Genomic DNA, 20,671 nt, shown 5'->3' with positions numbered 1-20,671 from the left:
TCAGAAACCAGGGGGTCCACCCGACCCTCGGATCCCAACACTGGGCCAGCCATGAAATTCTGTTCTTTCTCCTTTCTTAACATTGAAACTGCTACTGAAACCTAGAGGTGGATGGAAACTAAGATGGGCACTCTAATGCTTCAGCAAGGCTTGACTTGAAGCTGACTGATTTTTTTTCTCTTCTTTGTTCCTAGAGCCTCCCCCTTCCCTTCAGTTGTTTTTCTACACTCCTTCATTCCAGGAACTTGGTATCGATATTGACAGCTCGCAGGCCTCAGTGTCTACTTAGTAATGAGACTAGGACAGCCAGTGCCAGCGCAGGTCAGGAGCCCACAATGAAGACATCCCGGACGCAGCTGGCAGCACGTACCAGACTCCTACTGGATAATACAGATCGTGTATTTTCCTATGAACCCCCTCAGCCTTTTACCCTGGGTGGGTCTACAGTTCTAAGGGCATGACCCTGCTGTGGCCTCCTTGTCTGGCAAAGTATTAAAACTAGTGTCCCTCCTTATCGACAAGTTCTATCTTTGTGTTGTATTTCAGCTCCGGGGCCCAGATGTCAGTTTTCGATCATAGTATCTCTTCGATCTTTTCTCCTTTCTCCATCTCTCCCAGGCCTCTCTCTCTCAAGTGGACTAGCATAAAAACGTTCTCTTCCCTGACCACTCCCCATCATACACTGATCCCACCACTGCCTTGGAAAATGTTTTCAACAGCTATCGGACAATTTCAGGACAAACTCCAACCTTCTAAGCAGAGTAGAGATGAGCCTGTCAAAGCCTGGCACCAATCCCACTGCCCAGCTTCATCGCTTGCCACGAATGCCCTGCAGACTCACTAGCCAGACCCGTGACTGGCTGTCCCTCCCCGCACCAGGGTCTCCACTCCTCCTTCACATTAATGCACACTGTTCGTTCTTGGATTGTGGCCCCATCTTCCAGCTTCAAGATACAGCTCAGGCATCCTCTCCTCCAGAAAGCCTTCTACCTGTCCCCAGCCTGCAGCCAGGTCGGGTGGCAGTTCTCTGCCTCTGTCCGGACGCCTAGCCTGCTGCGCTGCAATTGTGTACCGGGCGTCTGGTCTCTGTCAGAGAGGGAGCTGCTCTGCTCTCATCTCTGCCATCCCAGGCTCTAGCGAAGTGACTGGTACTAAATAAAAGCTGTGAGATCAATCAGTAAACACACAGAACAGGAGTTCATGTCTACACCAGCAGAGGTAACTGAGGGCATGCTTACAGTAACCCAAGGACTAGTCCAGAAGTTTATTCGAAAGAAACCACACCACCACACAAAAATCCCTCTGTCAGTGATGGACTCACCCTAAACCGCTGTCAGACCTTAGAGGATGTAATGGCTGGTCAAATGTTCAAACCAATGCCATGGGGGGACTACTTCTACTTCAAAGCAGGGCGCTATCGCTTTGCATGGTCAGGCAAGAAGAAGCTTGTCTCAGGACAGGAGAAACATCCACTAACTTAGCCTAGAGAGCCACTAGGAGAGGGACTGTGAGGCAGGAAACAAAGGCAGAAGAGAAATTATTAAATTTTCTTACTACCTACAGCCCACTGACAAGTCCTTGACACAGGCAGAGTGACATTCCTCTAGGGACTCAACCCTGTCTCGATGTTAATACTTCGTTAAGGGCAAAAGGCCAGCCTAGCCTGAGCCCCTCCTCCTGTAAGTCTACTTTAACATATAAAAATTCTTCTGGAAACTTTCTTATCTCTAACTCCATCCATCCCCCCCCCCCCCCCCCAGATACGTGTTGGCAATCGTCCCCCAAGTATATGGCCCACTGATAAACATCTGAAGGGTTTCACAATGAAGGTGTTATTAGATGGTAATAAATGACATTTTCCTAACAATAGCTAGCCCCCACCCCACCCCGCAAGGTCCTGGAAACCTTGCTTCCAAAACTCCTTAGGGACTCACACTACCCCAAACCCCCTCCTGATTTGAAAATATGTAATCAGCCACTCCTCATGACCCCAGGGCAGCTCTTTCTGTCCAGGGGTCCTGTCCCTGTGTTTTCATACAATCACCTTTTTGCTCCAAAGATGTCTCGAGAATTCTTTCTTTCTTGGCATAGGCTTTGAACCCTAATGTCTTTCCATTCGGGACTAGAGGGGAAAGAACGCCTAGGGACATCACCAACAGGACTTCTTTAACAGTCAACTACAGCCAAGGCCTAACTAACTATGGAAGAACTGCTAGTGTGGACAGAGGTTGACATGCTGGGCAAGGAACACATTTCCACAAGAGCAAGGACCTGTCTCTTTACAACTTTATTTGCAGCAACTAGAATAAGGCCCAGTATTCTGTAAGTGCTCAATAAATATTTGATGAATTATTAAATAAATCTTTCAATGGTAACCTGACAAAGTATGAATGGTGGTTGGTCCTGGGTGTGGTATACAGAGTCTTTTTTCCTTCTTCTACCTTTTTAGCGCTTTTTGGTTCTATCCAAATGTTCAACAATGAGCACTTATTCCTTTTTAAAAGTGTTTCATAGACACAAAAGGAAGTCCTTGCATAATGCATGAATTGGGTGGTGGGGGTGGTGACAGCAGTGTGGAACACAGTTTGCGCTCACTCCTTATTCCTTCCCGCCCTCCTAGGGGAAGGAGTATACGTTATACAGAGCAGTTAAGCAGAAAAGGCCACCACAGCATCCAAATGTCATCTGCTACTCCCCTCACCCATCCCTTTGTCTTTCTTTCGTATGCTGCAAAGAACTATGTGGGCCGCCTGTGAAGAGGGCACAGACAGGAAAATGATAGGGATTTTCCATGCATTTGAAAAACCGTGTGGGAATACGTTCTTTCAAATCACATGGAAAGCTATTTAAGAGGCAAGCCTATTGTGAATGGGGCATGAGGGGCGGATCTCTTAGGATGTTCTTGTGTGTAGAAATGAAATACTCCCACAGTCCCTGAGTGGCCCGAGAATCCACCAGTGCTTTGGCACTAAACTAGATTCAAAGGCTACTGAGTTCTGACAACATGCTCTGGCCTTCCCAAAACAGCAATATAAAACGCTTCAGACAGATCCCAACGAGGAAACAATCACCAAGGTTTACTAATACTAAACAGAAGCAAACCAAACTGCAAATGACAGGGTATGGGTGAAGGAGAAAAATCTTTTCAGCTGGTGTTTCAGAGGAACTCGAGCTGATGGACAAATGAGTTGGGAGGGGGACAGGGAAGGTTCCAAAATCTAGGGGAAATTATCAGGTAAATACGCAGTCTCCAAATGGGCAATCCACATTGGCATGTAAATTCAAAGTCATTCCAAGCCTTCCAGGAAGCTTACAATGATCCCATCATTTTCCAAAGTGACCCTCCAATTTGCACATATCTGGGGCTTTCCCCCAAAGTAATCTGCTGGTCCAAACAGTTAAGAAACTCATAATTCTCTACTGAACTATCATCCAAATGGGGTAAAATAAAAATAAAACTTTTCATATTAAAAGTTTTATAAATTTACCTGCTATGTACCCTTTCTCAGGAAGCTACTAGTACATGAGCTATTCCAAACTAAGCAAAGTAAGAGATAAACTAAGCCAACTAAAAACATTAGCATCCAGGAAATGGAAGATCGTGTAGAGTCAGGAGGAAAGAGACTGTCCAGGAGAATGCTGTTGAACAAAGATTCAAAGACAGTGGTCAGGACAAGCTCTCACAGCCATATGCCTAGAGAACACCATCCTACACAGAGCAGGCATGAGAGACTTGAAAGCCAACACCTCTTGACGTGTTCAACCACAATAAAAGCAGGCTTGTTTCAATGGAGTGCATGGGGCAAAGAATAGTAAGGATGTTGCAAACCAAGGTAATAAAAAAAGGAAATAATTATTATCTCCAGAAAAGAAGCTACAGAAAAATGGAAATGTAATTACAATAAATGACATGGATTGGCTGTAAATTATTTTTGTAGGACCATGACAATGCAAACGTTTAATAATAATGCCATCAGAACACGTGACAGAATTCTAGTAGAAGACTTTAAGAGAGCATGTGAGGACAGGATCTAAGGGGAAATCGTGATATGCCAGTCAGAAGATTATACCTAAAATCAGAAAAGCAAGAAGTAGTGGTGCAAACAAGTAATTTACAAATATGGCAGTAAAAGCAGAGAGAAAAATTAAAAGGGGGTCTAGGTCTTAATCAGTACAGACACGTAAAGGATTTCCTTTTGTTGGCTCTATTGGTTGAACCATGTCCCCCGCCAAACCTGTCTGTTGAAGCCCTAACCCCCAATACCTCAGAATGTGACTCTATTTGGGGATAGGGCGTTGATGAGATAAGGTCATGTATGTAGTACTAATCCGATTTAATCAGTATCCTAGTTACTAGGACTAGTTACACACAGACACCAGGGATAGGAACACATCGAGAAAAGATTATGTGAAGGCCATCTACAAGCCAAGAAGAGAGGCGTCAACAGACACTGAAGTTCAAGAACTGCCAGACCCTAGAACTGTGAGAAAATAAATTTCAGTTGTTGAAACCACTCCATCTGTGGGTTTTTTGTTTTGTTTTGTTTTTTTGTTTTTTTTTCAGGGCAGCCCAAGCGCCTAATACATCACAATGGATGAGGTCAGAATTTTTAAACAATGTACCTGTATTACTTGTATTCTACAAAATTAGAAAAAAAAAGTTTAAAAAAACCCCAAACCAAAGAACAACTAATAGGTGAAGCAGTTCTTACATGGAAAAAACAAAAAACAAAAACAGCTTAGACTAGTTGAAGCACTAGCTCTGGATACTTAGACCAGTATCATGGACTGCCCTTGGGAAAATGATATGCATGGTTTCCTGCAGGCCCCAGCCAGCCACCAGGCCCCAGCTACGATCAGCTCAGCAGTTCTGTGGGTGGGAGTTGAACAACAAAAACCTCAGCTTAGAGGTCTCTTTGCTCATCAGCATACCCTTTAAATGCCACTGACCAGCTCAAGGGCAGGCCTGGGAGTGATTCTGGCAGAAAGGTTGGTTGGCCCTTGTACCTAGACCCGAATTCAATAGTTCTCTGGAGGTCTGCATTGATAGAAGAAGCACTTTTGTTTCTCTTACAAAAGAAAAAGAGTCTATATGAGGCCATGGTGCTAAGAACCTGAGCAAAATGAGAGGAAGAATTACAAATGCCCTTGGAGAACCCTCTGTTTCTCCCGAAGGCTGTCCGGGTTGAGGAAAGAGACAAGAAGACCATAAACAAAAGTCTACTAAATTAGTTACCTTATAGCTGTAACCACTCCAAAGCCAACACCTAAAACACCTGGGTGTCTGCCTTGGTTCCCTGCTAGGGCTCCATCATTGAGACGGTGGCCAAAAATCACAGTTGAACTTGCATTCAGACAGGGCAATGGAAAATGGATTGTTTGGGAAGGTTTTGTCAAATAATTCCTCACCAAATCGAAAGCTCCCATATCTATCCGTGAAGTACAGCCCCACTCAGGGTTGACTGGGCTCCCACAGATTCTCTGGTAAATGGCTACCAGTCCCTTAAACAGCAAAGGGGTAACTAAAATGGAAAACCTTTCCAAATTCTAGTAGCTACCAGGGCTACACTCTCTGCTTGAAACCCCACTCACTCTGGAGTCTGCAGATGGGATCTTGGCAAACCTGACAGAAGGCAGCCAAGGTTATGAATTCTTACCTCAGTCAGCTGTCCCAGATCTCTGCAGCGCCCAGTCCCAGGTGGAGGAGGAAAGTAAAATTTCTAGTTCTCTCTTCCCTTCCAGATCCCAACTCAGTGGTTGGCCATTGTTCTCCCAGGAACACCACTGCCACCTCGTTTTTTGTTTTGTTTTGTTTTGTTTTGTGTCCTGAGAACTTAGCTTGGCTGAACTGTTATTTAACATACGCTATTCCTAGTATGTTTCCTTCTCCCTATCTCCAGTAATAGGCAGGATTCTTGTAGAGTGGAGAGGAGGAACGCACAGTAGTCATAATCACCTCTAGTCTCTCTCTCTCTCTCTTTTTTATTTAAGTTCAAATCCAGTGAAGAACAAAAAAAGGAAGAAGAGAGAAGTCTCTAGAGGCCAGTGGAGTGAGAGTCCCCGGGATCAGGAAAAGGAGAGTACTTTCTGTTTGTAGCCACTTGAGTAAGTAATAATGAGAAATTTGAAGAATAGGATCTTTTTAGACACAAACGCTACATAGTGAGTTTAAGGAAGTAGAGCCCCAAGCCAGGGTTCCCCAACTCAGCTTGTATTCCTGGTGTATCACATGCCTAACAAGGAGGGCGGCAAAGGGCCGACAGACTGTAAGGAATCACTGACTGGACAACACAGAGGTCAGGTGCTTAGGCTCAGCTGGAGATAAGAGGAGCTTTACTTTGAGGGGGAGGGGGATGTGCTAATAATGACAGAAATGGAAATTCCCAACATCCTGCGAAGACACAGGGCCCCAATTAATTAGCTGAAATGAAATAAAGTAATATTTCTTGCTTACCCAAGTCCATGGACTAAGACGCAAACCCACTCCACTCAGTTCGACATTGAGTATTTGGAGACAGGTGAGCAGCTGTGGGGGAAACGGCGCCCAAATCAGGAGGCAGGGAAAACACGGGTGGAATTCATTTGAAACAAGGCTCTGTGGGTAAGCGTGCGTCCGCGGCCGGGGGAACGCTCTGGCAACCGGAAGTCGTCGCTCTCCCCCGCCCCCCCCACCCTTGCCGCCGCGGGCGGCCACCAAGTGTAGTGTTGCTGTTTTATGTTCATAGCTGTGTATCTGAGGAAATATCCCCAGGTGAAGAAACTCAGATGGGCTGTACATACCCAGATTGACCTAAATCAGTTTGGGGGAATAAGTGGGAAAGAAGGCAGTTGGTTTTTTGGTCCCATCGTCTAACCTTGGGACATAGACTTCTGAGGAATGGACCTTGGGTTTAGATCAAGAATTCCCTAAAGGTGTCACCTGGGCATCTTACGGTCGTAGCAGCGAAACAGAAGAAAATATTGGTTAAAGTTAAGGTACAGCCTTCAGGGGCTAGGCACATCATTCTATTCAGTTATTCTATTTAAATTTGGGGGGTTCTGGGGATTAAGTTTTTGTCTAAATGTTTACTCATCACAAAAAATGGATTTTTATTTTTGTCACGCAGACAAAAAAAAATTGTGAGGAAGAAGCAAGCAGAGTTTTTGGTTAGCAATAAGATTAAAAAAAAAAAAATTCTAAACTTTATTTACCTGGCGTCTTAGCAAGCTCAAAACCACCACCAGAACATCTTTATGATATCAACAAATTCTCTAAGACCCCCAAATGTCTTATCAGATCGAATTATATCCAGTATCAGTCTGGTGGCTCTATTCAACGAATATTAAATACTTACTGTCCACAAGGCTGGTTTTAGGAGTAAGCAGACTTTGCTCTCATGGAGCTATGTTCTCATGGGAGAGACAGGCAATGGACAAATACACAGATACATATGTCTGTAATAAGCATTATAAAGGAAATTAAAGCAGAGTAAGGGATAAAGAGTGATGGGGGAGGGTTGCTTTCCTTCCGTTTCTCCAGAGCTTTCAAGTTCTTTGGTACCTCAGGACTTCTGCAAGTGGCTTTTCTCATCTGGACCCCCTTCCTCTTCCTATCAATTCTCCCTTTTTGCCTGGTTACCTCTCACTCCCCTTCAGTGCTCAGCCCCAAATCGCTTTCTTAAAGAAGATTTCTTTGGTCCTCCAAAAGAGATCAAGATCAGGTTCCCGCTTAATCACAGCATTGGAGTTCCTTCGTTTGTACTGAGCACCTAGGATGACATGTGTTTGGAAGTGTTTAATGCCTGTGTGCCTTCCAGAGTCTGAGCTCCAGAAAGCAATGACTGTCTTGTTCTCTGCTAAATCCTTAGAACCTTGTCATTGGCTGAGTATGTACCTGCAAATAACTGTTGAATGTCTGTGTCACTTGGGATACCAGAATCCTTCATTAGGTGGAGATGTCCCCTTCCCAACACTGTTTAGAAAACACTACTTAATCTTAGGGGTCATCTAAATAGTTTGGGCAATTTCTTCTATAGCAAGGTGAATCAACATAACTTGGTTTCATCTATAGCATATCAATACTAACTTAGGCCGCTATCCTCCTTTTATTTCACTTCATCCTCTTCATCACTCTGGAAAACCTGGGCTGGTTCACATTTAAAATGAATAATCTTTTATTTGGAAAAGATGGAGTCATAAATAGGCAGAATCAACCCATGCTTTTATTTTCGTTGCATATAAAAATTTCATATGAAGGTATTGATGTACAGTACTATCCTCATGGGCTGTAGGAGAGGCTAAGAAATCACTAAAAGAATCATCATCATTTGTAATGCTCACACACAATTAACCACTCTGAAAACATATCCTAAGAAATAAAATTAAAAACAACCAAAATCAGTAAGGATGTTTTTCATAATTATAGTGTCCCCTTTGTACTGTTTAAAACAAAAGTAATCAAATTCCTTTGGGCCAGGGCTGCTAAAATCTACAGTTTGTGTCAAAAAAATAAAATAAAATAACAGGAGGCTCATTTTTCCTAGAAAAAGGATCTCTCGCTAAATCAAATGCTCCAAGGGCTGGGCAAGAGTGGGAGGCAGTCTCCATACCACCCAGTGGGAATTTTTCATAACTTTTGGGAGCTGGCCATTATGCTAAGGCTAATTTTTAAAATGCGAAAGCCATAGTAGTTTTGCAGAAACAAATTCTAGAGAATGGTGAATCATTTTTGTGTGAATTAGCATCATATAAAAACTGTGTTTTATCTATGGATTTACATATATAATGGAAATTTCATTGATCTTAGTTGAAAAATTCCAGGGTTAAAAAATGAACTTTTCCTATTACATATTCTCTTAACATGACAGGAAGCTGACGAATAAATGACTGACCAACACATGTGACCTGAGGCTCTAGTTTCAAATCAAGTTCATCTGCCTATGTGCTGAAGAAGCCAAAAAGACTTTGTTATTACTGGGCAAGAATGTATTTTCCCATTAGTGTTTGAAAGTGTGTGTGGGCGGGGAGCCAACAATCAGATGTAACTACCTGAAGTAGCTCCTGATCAAGAGATGGGAAGAAGAACCATTATATAAGCAGTGCTGCTTCATGGCAAGAGCTAAAAGCTTAAAAGCTTGTATCTCAGAAGGGTCTCAGAATCTCCCAGCTATTGTCAGAAATCCAATAGGTTAAAAGCTTGGATATAAAAATGCCCAGCCCTAGCCCCCCACCACCGCATTAGCTTACTTTCAAATGCAGCAAAACAGAAGAAAATATTGGTTAAAGTTAAGGCACAGCCCTGGGACCAAAGACCTGCAGCTATGTTTTTTAAATTTATATATCTTTATGTATTTTATACATTTCTTGAATCTTCCATAAACAAGCTCTAAGGTGACAAGACTATATTACAGGAGAAAAGAAAATGTACAAGGAGTATGTATACACACCATTCATTCTCTCACCAAGAGTTTCCAAATATATCAACACCATCCCATCATGGGATGATGTTTTAATAAGAACTGATAATTTACAATTAACATTACAGTATGTACATTACAATAAATACATGGTTGTAAACAGACAAACAAGACTGTATTACAGGTAAGGTCATTTGGTGAGAAAAAAATGCATGGCACAAAAAAATAAATAATGCATTCAAGAATTATCATAAAGCTTTCTATAAAATCCATTTCATTCAAGTTTTTTTTCCTTGTCTGCAATTTGTTCTATCTACATTATTTTCTTGTGAATTTTAAGTGATGTAAAAGAAAATAAAATTAAAACAGCATTATTGTATTTAGTAACTTGCAAGCTGAAATGTACTGGTTTTATGCAAACTTGGACATTTTTTCCCCATACAGTACCCAGATATTGCATTTTCTTATGGCATTTTATGAAATATAAAGCCACTTGTATAAGGATGTTCTTTTTAAAGCAGTGTATAATTCTGAAGCACACTTTGGCGAGAGAGAAGGAAAGAGAAAGAAGGGAGAGGATAAGCAGATTGTACAGTGCATTAGTCCCTGTCTCTTGGATATTATGTATGCCTTTCTACAATTTGATTGTCCATCGGTGAGTATCTTCACAACATGTGACCATTATAAACCAACAAACTGGAAAACAAACAAACAAAAAAATAACCCTTGTTTTTCAATCCAGTTACAAATCCTTTCAGGTCTGGATTAGTTTGTGATATATTGCTACTTTAATTTTTTTTCTATCATTATTAAAATTTTAGGCACTCTGTGGGGGAAATACCAAGCATTAGTGAGAGAAAGGAATGACAATATTTTGGATAAAGGAATAAGTTCTAGATTGTTTGCCTTTTCTTCTATACCTCCATCAAGGGCAAATAAAATTAAACAAGTTTCCAAATGTTCTTGTGAAACCACTGGCTAAACACAGGACATTATTTGAAAGATACTGATTTTTTTCAGGGAGAGGAGAGTGGAAATCTGATAACTAATTAGTTGATTCCTCTTCTGCTCTAAGAACAGATCTGAGCTACATAATTCTTCTACCAAAGTTTCCCCTGTGGATGTCAGGGTATTAAAATAGGGACTATCTTCAGCTTTGGATCATTTCCCTGGCTGATGACTTAGTTATTAGTCCAGTAGACTCCTTGAGAAATTCCAAATATAAATGTTTTCCAGAGTTACAACTTTTCTTGACTATTTATTGTCCATTTGGTCAGATAATCTTTTTGGTCTCTATTTCAATTCTTGGATATGAATGTGAAAAATGATTATTTGGGCTCCAAATTCTTCAAAGAGAAAGCAAATACTTTATTAAGAGCTGAAATGGGAACAGTCCAAACTAAATAAGTACCCCAGGATGCCAACTGAAGGTAAATACTGGGAAGTAATCTCAAAAATTGTAATACATTTCTTGGTGCTAAATGCAGCCAAGAACCATCTCTGTTACTTACGTAGAATCTTCTTACCCAACCTAATATTTTAGGGTGGCATTACATTACCAAACCTCTGGTGCCATTGGCATCATCAACTTCTTTCCCTCAGTGCATTTAAAGTTCTTCTCTATAAGACATACTTATGGACCAATGATAACTGAGAAAGCAATTTCTACATTACATGGTGTCCATTAAGGAAGAGTAGTTGCTACACTTAAAACCACTTTTCAAGAATACTCCTCATATAGTTCTTAATCTTATGGTGAAATCATGGAAACAAAAGAACATTAGTTGTAGTGGTGTTTGTTAATATATTCTGCTAATATTGTTAAAAATCACCTAGCTAGCTGTTAACTCTTCTCTATGAATCAAGAATAAAAGTTAGTCATTATATATGGCCTGTGGTCAAAAAGAATGGTGACTCTAGCCAGACTACCTGCTTCTCTTCATCAATCAGAATGGTGGTGATATATTTGATAAGACCCCATCTAGTGAACATGGACAGAGTTTCAAACACACACTAAAGAATAAACCAGCACAAGGGGAAAAAGGGTTTCTTACTACAACTGACTGTGAAAACAATAAAAATGAGCATAAAACGTGTGGGTTATTACAAAGACATGCACTTGTGAAATGAGGGTCTACTGACACAGCAAAAAGTTACCAGAAGACACTAAGTAGGAAAATATCTAAAAAAGACTGACCATTTTAGCTACGGGGTATTTATATATCTCTTACTTGCTTCAGACAACACCAACTGATGATTGTTTATGAGGCTTAAGACACATTAGACAGAATGAACATCAAAGTATTACAGAACAAATACTCACTTTGTACACTGAAAAAAAAATGTCAGTGAGAGCAACTCTGCTTATTGGAAAAGACTGAAATGAAAGCAAAGTAAATGAAGACCTACAAAAAGGGTTTCCTGCAACATAAAGTTGGGTTTTGTTTTAAAATATGGAAGTCATTGGTATATAAAACAATGAATCACTACAAATTAGTTAATTGCTATGAACTCTAAGGTGCAAGTAAAATTCGTAAATTAGATTTATCCAGTGTAGCACAGATTTGTACTGAAAACTTGCAAGTTACTCCTTAGAAAAAAATAACCAGTGGCAGATGAAGTTTTGAACATAGTTTTTTAAATATAATACCTCAATACATTTAATAATAAAAGTAAGCTCTACAAAAAATCTGTTTTACATATCATACAAAATGTAGAGGTCAGTGCAGCTCACTGAACTGCACTGTTCAGTCATGTATCAGGAAGACTTGAAATTAGAAAATTATACAATTTCTGTGGCTCATCTTCCTCCTGGTAACAGATTCATGCTATGTCCTATTCCTGACACGTATGTTGCTTCATCCATGGGTTCACTCTGTCTGTGTAATGCCTTCTTTCTGCTGAAAATATTGCAAACAAATAAAAAAGAAACCCCAAAGCCTATCGATTTTTGGGCTGCCCGATGAGCCACACTCCCTGTTAGCTCTTACCAAGCTGAAATCTTGTTAAAATGCTGTTCGTGAAGATGTCCCCCTTGCTCTGATGACATGGAGGTGAAAAAACTTGTTACAATATTCCTGAGCGCCAGACTGAGTAGTCAAGGTCAGTTTTGTTCAACAAACATCCTGGCAGATGACAGTGAGGTGTGACCATGGTTGTGGCATGTGACATGCACTTTGGAAACAATTTTTCTACTTAAATAAAAAAAAAGAAAAGAAAAGAAAAAAAATGGAAAAAAAAGGTGTGACATTCTTTGCACTGTTACGTGTCAGGAGAATGATCTTCTATTCCACAGGGTTCGGGCTGGCTGTCTTCTTCCTCCCCCACTGTTTCTTCTTCCACCTGCTCATCAAGGGGAATTTCAGTAGACTCCGAGTCTTGAGTACAGAGAGTCTTGGAGTCACTGCAGCTAGTGTCTTCTTCCACCTGACTTCCACTGTCCTTTTCAGTGTCAGACTCGCCATCTTCCTCTAAAGTTAGTTCAAACTGGAACTTCTCGGTTTGACCCTGCCTGCCTTCCTCCTGGTCATCAGGTGCTGGGGAGGGGCTCTGAGGAATTGTGCTCTGGTACCATTCACGATTGTCCTCCAAAGTATCCAGAATGTCCTGGGCATCAGGATGCACGAGGTCGGCCCATGTCTCCCAGAGAGGATGAACAATATAATCTATGAAGCCCACCTAGTTAAAAAAAATTCCAGTTTGAGCATAAGACTTGGGACTAAGAAACAATGGAAAAGGTGAACTAGATCCCACAAATACCTGATTATGTATCTAATGATATCAATTTATATACATATATATATAGTTTACATTAAAGTATAAAATATATAACATGGCTCACAAACATAACACTGAACAGAAGACTTCTAGCCTGAGTGTGGTAAAATAGTCACTACTTGAGGCAATAGTACATATAAAAGTGTTGTTACTAGCTGGTGAAAATTAGCAAGAACTCTTAGTTCAAGAGTGTGTTTATGGGGGCGCCTGGGTGGCTCAGTGGTTTAAGCTGCTGCCTTCAGCTCGGGTCATGATCTCAGGGTCCTGGGATCGAGTCCCGCATCGGGCTCTCTGCTTGGCAGGGAGCCTGCTTCCTCCTCTCTCTCTCTCTCTGCCTGCCTCTCTCCCTACTTGTGATCTCTATCTGTCAAATAAATAAATAAAATTCTTTAAAAAAAAAAAAAAAAAAGAGTGTGTTTATGATGTAAACAATTTCCATTTGTTTACAGAGTTAAGCTTAGGCATTAGACCTGGACTTTATTTTAGAATGGCCAATTTATAGGTGAATCTAGATAACTGAAGTCAGACCAGATACTCTATATGGCTTCATATAACTGAATTCACTTACGAGTTTGGATAGACCAAATTCTCTCTATATATACTAGATGAATACAGCCATAATGGATGGACATAATGTCGTGAGAAATGAATATATGTCCATATGAATAAAAGTCATAAGAATGAGAGTTTTCTGGCCTGTCAAAAACAAAGTAATTTTGAAGACCCAATGAAATACCATATGACGTGCATAAAAAGCAATCAAATGTTCAGGTTGGAGTTGTGTTCTCTCTGCAAACTTTATGCTTAATGCATCACCTGTGACTTTTCCACGGACGCATTGTGCTTGTCACACATGGGACTGATCTCCATGCCCCGCTCCCTCTCTCTGTCTCCTTGGCGGAAGAACTCCTCCATGATGCGGTCCGTCCACTGGCGGTACAGCTGGAGCGGCTTCGTGGGGTTGCTCAGGTCTGCACAGTGCACCATATTCTGAAGGACCTAGTAAAAGAGACAAACGCTTTATTCAGCACCTGCTTCTTCTTGCTCTTTTTTTTTTTTTTAACTAGAAATTCACAGTGGATGAATGTGACACTTAAAAATACATGTAGTTTAAGATTCCTTCCAAACAGCTTAACTATGATGTGTCTATGTATTGTTCACACTTGTATGAACAGCCCCCAATGATGTCCCTTCCACCGTACCAAAATATCATAAGAAACTATTTATGTGTGCATGGCTGATTAAGTTCAGAGATGCTTAAGTGCTCGGTTTTGTGAGATATCAGTTTTGTTTTTTTTTAACGAAAATGCAAATTAAGAAAAGCCAGTAGCTTTATCTGGTTAATTCTCAAGATTAAGAATTTGGTTAAAAAATTCTGCTTAAAATTACTAAAATTGTAAGATGCAAGAAGGGAAGCAGAAATCTTATCAAAGTTAGAAACAGACACATGTGCACACAAACAGAGAACGAATTCAAATGATGTTTTACCTGAATCCTATCAGAATAATTATCAAGAAGAAGAACTCCAGAACTTGTCACTTTCTTAGTTTCAACCATAGTTTTCAAATCAGCCAGTAGATTCATGTGTTTTGACATGTCTGTTGCAAGTACCTTAAAAGAGTATTTTCATAAGTAACGATGTCCCAAGGATAAGTCAGAATTTGCATATGAAAACATTAACGCAGAATGTGAAGGAAACAGAGAAGCACACTATGGCATCTAACAGCAGTGAGTGGGAATTCTGTACTACTACTCCTTTGGGCATCCTCTTCTGTTTTGCTGAATGTTTTCTGAAAGCCCAGATGAGTATGTGCAATATACAAAAGGTTAGCAGCAGCAACCACTTTCACAGTGAAAAACCACTTTTTCACAATGAAAAAGATGAGATCCGTGGATAAGAAATCAGCACATGCTCCAAAGTTTTTTCCATTCCTTGGACTAGAAAGTGGTACCTGGACTCTGACCAAGGAACTCAACATTGTTCACAGAATACTTCAGAACCTGGTGAGTCTTCTGTTGTTCCAAGACAGCAGAAAACTCCATAACTCCTACCTGTGTAGGCACAAAGCTTAATGCAGAGAGTTTCTGATAACCAGAGATTTTCCTGCATCTTGTAATCACTGTGAATACTGTGCATAAATACAAGTCATGGATGTCCATAAATAGTACGATCTACTGACATAAATTTATTTTCGATTTCACAAGTGGAAAAAAATCCATTTGAATTAACTGCTTTTGTTAGTCATTTTCCCTGCCTGCCGCAAGACTAGAGAAATTTAGAAAACAAAACTAGAATGTTAAGGGCAAGTTGTCCCTATTCTGAACTCCAAACTGCTGGAAGGAGCAAACCTAGTAGGGAACAGCACTACAGGTAGCACAGTGGCTTCTTGAATATAAGCAGCTGTGTGATGTTTGGAAACACATGATTCCATTTACCTGATACTCATCTCATTCTTAGACTTTTAGAAAACCACTTGCATTATAACTCTCTTTTTTGTGTTTATCAGCTACTTACAATGTCAATGACCATCTTCCTTAATGATTGTCTTTGCTTTTTGGTCAAATTCTGGAAAATATCACAGTTTTCTTCCTGAAGCAACTTAAAGCCCACAGCCAAATGATGGTTCTCCAAGACAGAAGAATCATTGTACATCAAGGCAAGTTCAGAGTCTTGAAAGAAAGAAAGGAGAGAGGAGATAAACAAAGCCATTTTTTTCTGAGTTTATCTTATTTTTCATAAACAAAGCCATTTTTTTCTGAGTTTATCTTATTTTTCATATTCTGACATAGTTTGGGTTTAAGAAGCAATTTCCCCCTCAACATCTCTGTTAGCTTTACCATTATATGACTCTGCCCTGGACAGAATACACTAGTTAATGTAACAGTGGAAAGGGGCACTTGAATCTTAGGAATGAGTTCTAATGCCACTGATATGTGACAAGTCATTTCATTGTATCAATCTCCACTGCCATTTTTCTAAAGTGGAAAAGGAGCTGGGCCGAATGTTCTTGAACCTCCCCTCCAGATCTGCCACAGGTGGCTCCATGTACAGCAGAACATGACATCATTTTTAACAGCTGGAACACATCAACAGCATAAATTGTCATGTTCCTGCTAAGTGTGGACCACCTTCCCAACATTTCATAAAATGTAAGGATCATATGGTTCAGGATTATACTCAAGAACAGTCTGGAAAAAACGAACAATACTAGATTTGTTCATGCTGCTCTTACTCATTTTTTCCCATAGCATAGCTTTGGAAGTCAAAGTTTTACTCATTTTTTCCGTGTTCTTTTCTGAGTATCATGGTAGTCACTACATACAGATACACTGCCCTTCCCACCTGAATGCTCATGACTTCACAGAGACAGGTGGTCAGTTGCCTACATAACTCCGTGATGAAGATTTTGCTTCTCCCTTATGACTTCCCTGGACCTGTGTGTTTTAGGCAGTAAGATCCTGTTTCTTTCCTGGTTCCTATAAATAGTAGACAAGACTCCATAAGATAGTCATTAAAAACAATTTGTGATTTATTCTGTTTCCACTTAGGTCACTATAACGACCGAAAGCACATGTATTTGGTCTTTTTTTCTGACTAATGCATGGGAAATACATATATTTCTAAGAAAGAAATATCCAATGTTACTTAATGACTATTTTAAAGGAACCAGGAAGGAGAAGAGAGGTAGACATATTTCTTTTGTGAAGTCCCACGAATGTACCAGTATTACAGAAATAGGAGTTTACACATCTAAATTTTTGCTCCCAAACCACAGGAACTGAAATGTGTAGAGTACCAAGGAGTAAGTGTGTATGGTCTCTTTTGGGGGGATAAAACAATAGTGTTCATTCATTCAATTAATTCAGATAGTATCTGGTCAAGTCTGACTTTTAAATAGTCTCTGAAAGCTTCAAACTGTAAACATTTATCTACAGATGATAAACATAGATATAAAAATTCATTCTCCATAGGATCTTAACACCTGATGTTTGTTCACAGAATACTTCAGAACCTGGTGAGTCTTCTCTTCTATTATGGTTTCTACAGTAGATTCCTATTAAAAGATACAAACTGAAAGGAAAGCAAATGTTTTCTGACTGGACAAAGAATGCCTAATTCAACTTTTAGGGTTCTTGTAAGGGAATAAGTATGCATAGCAATAAGGGGCATTAATGCATGAACTGGCTCAGGCTTGCAAAAACCTGGGCTAGTTTATGTATCTCATGAAAACAGAAGAAAGAAAACAAGGCTGTGGATCCTGCAGAAGAAAAAGGTGATGAGTTATTACCTTAAGGAAGAGGGTGATCTGTGGTATGGATTCTCTAACAATGAGTCTCAATTCTAATCAATGTAAAGATGCGCTTGCACACAGAGGGTGGTCCAAGAGTCCTGACCAAGCCTGCTTTGGAAAGCTGTTGGCTCCTGAGATTTACTAAGAATCCAGACTGGCCAGAAAGGTGATGAAAGACTGCTTACAATTGGGTATCCCCTTTTCCTCCAGTTTTGGGGATATTAACAAGAAGGTGGTGAAGGCCACAAATTTTTAAATGAACACATGTTACCATTTAAGCAACTGAATCTTGGGGTAGTTATTTAAGTTTCTACTCTTCTTTAGGGCTGAAGGCACGTAGACACATATAAAGGAGGTAAGACTCTGCATCTCCTGAGAAGTTTTTCTCCAAAGATGCTACCACAGCACTCCTACATAGAGTCCTTGAAAATTCAGGAATTACCAGGAAGCTGCCTTCAAAGTTTGCGCTAAGGTACAGGAAGGTAGGGTGGAGGGTAAGAAACTAGTTTATAGAACATTCCTGTTGAAACCTGTTTGTCCTTAAGGCCCAATACAAGTAACCTCTTGCATGAAGCCCTTCCTGGTTACTACTGGCAGAACCACTCACTTTCTGCTTAATACTTTGTATCACTGATTTGGCCCTGATCACATTCTATCTGACTTGTCATTATCTCTGTTCAAGTCTTTTTTTTAAGATTTTATTTTTATTTATTTGAGAGAGAGTGAGCAAGCATGAAAGGGGAGAAGATCAGAGGGAGAAGCAGACTCCCCACAGAGCTGGAAGCCCAATGTAGGACTTGATCCCAGGACTCGGGGATCATGACTTGAGCCGAAGGCAGTCGCTTAACCAACAGCCTCCCCTCTGTTCAAGTATTAACAGTCTTAACAGTCTCTGCCAAAGACTACTTAGAGACTTAAGACCCTATATAAAACAGTTTCTACCCAATCTGCTTAGAGACTTAAGATCCTATATAAAACAGAAAGTTATTCATGTGATGTGCATGGTTGTCTGGTTTCCCTGGCACTTCTGAACAAGATATTTCTCCTTGAAAGGGGGAAGGGAAGTGGTAGTTTTAAGATCTAGTTGCCAAGGACAAAGGATTAAAACTGGCTCACTCCCTCAATTCATTACCCTGTGCCAGTAACTTGCCTTATTTTTCTCCACCGGACTAGTCCCATCTGATATTCATGTGTTACAATTTAGTCTCTTCCAGTGGAAGGCAAGCTCTTCAGAGACAAGCCATTATCTTGTTCACCCATATATTCCTTATGCCTAGAATGTTGTTTGGCACAGAGAAAGCTCTCAGTATTTTTTGTTGAATAAGGTATCAATCTCTGTAGTATTTCTATATAATCACATTTGATAAAAATGAATTTATCCTTATTTTGAAAGTGTTAGGTTTATGCAGAAAAATAGCATTCTATATATAATCTACGACACAGCTATGGAAAGCTCATTTTAAAATGAGACTAGAAGAATAAAACTGTGTGTATATTGGTAGCTAAATCCAGCTCCACTTTAATGTGGTGAAATGTCTCTACTCTTGGAAATCAAAGCCGTATGCTTCGAACACATGACCAATGTGAGTAAATCTTTTCCCCTAAAATTTAGGCATCTTTTCTATAAACAAAAATTACTTGTTTTCCAAGTAAAATTCAATACTATATATATTCTTTACTTTTGACAGTGCTGCATTGTTTCAGAAAATAGTTCTGTGAAGTCAAATGCTTTTGTTATGATAAATACTCTCCAGCATATTTCAACAAAACTTTATGATGCTATTACATTTTATGGGTTTATTTACATGTACTATCTTTGAAAAAGACTGATACAGATTCCTACCCTGGAATTTCAACTTCTTAAATTCCTACTCAGATTTCCCCATTCCCCAAATCACTTACAAAACTTAACCAATTCTGCCTGTAGAATTGATGTCTCTGTTTTCAAAACCTCCATGAATTTACCATGAATGTACGTATCATTAGTATCAAATCATTTGGCGCTTACAAGTGGAACAAATTATGGGAACTGTTGTTACAACTAAGAAGCAGAGGAGTACCAGGAATGGGAAGCAGCCTGGTGAGCTCCAGAGCCTTCCAAGAGAGGATGTCATACAACCTCACTGCGCCTCTGTAGCCTCCTTAAAATAGGAAAAGCGACCTCCCAACTAGGGGTTTGTAAATGTGATGATTAGAAGTCTTTAGAATTCTCTATTATAAGAAACAGATTCAACCCTTGGCTTTGGACACGTTGGCAGCACCAGCTCCAAGGTAAGAGTTGAGAGTGTGCTAATCTGAACCATGAACCAATCAATCAATCAATCCATGAAAAAAACAGAAAACATACACTTAATGTCTATCTGTGTATCTGTAATATGTTATTATATAATTATTATCTATATCTATATCTACATAAAAAGAATTTCCTGCAAACTAAAAATAATCACATAATTTTGATAAGACTATTTACAAAGCTATTTATTGCAAGTTTACAAGTTATGGGAGAGACTGCTTTATAGAATGCTGTGAAGTTCAAAGTTACTTGTGTTACTGGTCATATTAACCTCTTCTGTGTCCTGAAATAAAATGCTTGCTAGCATGATCCCTAGTCAAAAGCTAATTAAGACAGTGATTCCCATACAGACCTGGGGCCCTGATCCACTCCAGGATACTTTCATGTACCAGGTGATGATGCTGATTCACTCTCTCAGGAATAACACTTCTCAGAGCAATCCAAAGCTGCTCTGGGAACTGTTAACCTCCCAGTGTTGCTGAGGTCTCAGAGAAAGGAGATCATCACACCGTCACTGAATAACAAAGTACTTCCAGAAGCAGGATTAGTTACCCTTCCACCTCAGGCAGGTCATCAGCAAAATGACCTTAAACAGACACCGCTGGCCATTGTCACTGTATTTATAATTGTCCCCTAAATTTGTTCATCTCACCTATCTGAGAGAGTCTAAATTTTGGAGGGCATCAGATTCATCTGTGGACTGAGGCCTTGCTAGCTTAAATTTCATACTCCATGGGTCCCTTAATACCTGCCAGAGTTCTCCAGTACCAGACAAAGCTCATTTGATTAGGGGGTGTACAGGAGAGAATAACAGAGCAGGTTCTCATTTTTCTTTAAAAAATGATCAGATTACTTGGAAACTGACTTAATTATCAGTTGTTTTAACTGATAATAATCTCTTCTTAATCTAATCT

General features: G+C 40.0%; 1 protein-coding gene across 11 annotated transcripts in view; it reads right to left on the bottom strand.

Annotated features, from left to right (window-relative positions):
* Positions 1–8,187: 8,187 nt before the first annotated feature.
* The window catches only part of PDE4D (phosphodiesterase 4D), a 1,501,314-nt gene continuing 1,488,830 nt past the window's right edge, over positions 8,188–20,671 (bottom strand). For all 11 annotated transcript variants that reach the window (XM_045999295.1, XM_045999296.1, XM_045999297.1 and 8 more), the window contains 4 exons: positions 15,688–15,842; positions 14,661–14,783; positions 13,989–14,171; positions 8,188–13,073 (listed from right to left, as the gene is read on the bottom strand). In XM_045999295.1, the coding sequence (XP_045855251.1) occupies positions 12,657–13,073; positions 13,989–14,171; positions 14,661–14,783; positions 15,688–15,842 (878 nt within the window). In that variant the 3' untranslated portion in view covers positions 8,188–12,656. The remainder of the gene's footprint in view (positions 13,074–13,988; positions 14,172–14,660; positions 14,784–15,687; positions 15,843–20,671) is intronic.

Source organism: Meles meles, chromosome 3, assembly GCF_922984935.1.
Source record: "Meles meles chromosome 3, mMelMel3.1 paternal haplotype, whole genome shotgun sequence".
Lineage (NCBI taxonomy): Eukaryota > Metazoa > Chordata > Mammalia > Carnivora > Mustelidae > Meles > Meles meles.
The sequence above is the reverse complement of the archived record's forward strand: the minus strand, read 5'-3'. Positions and strand labels throughout refer to the sequence as shown.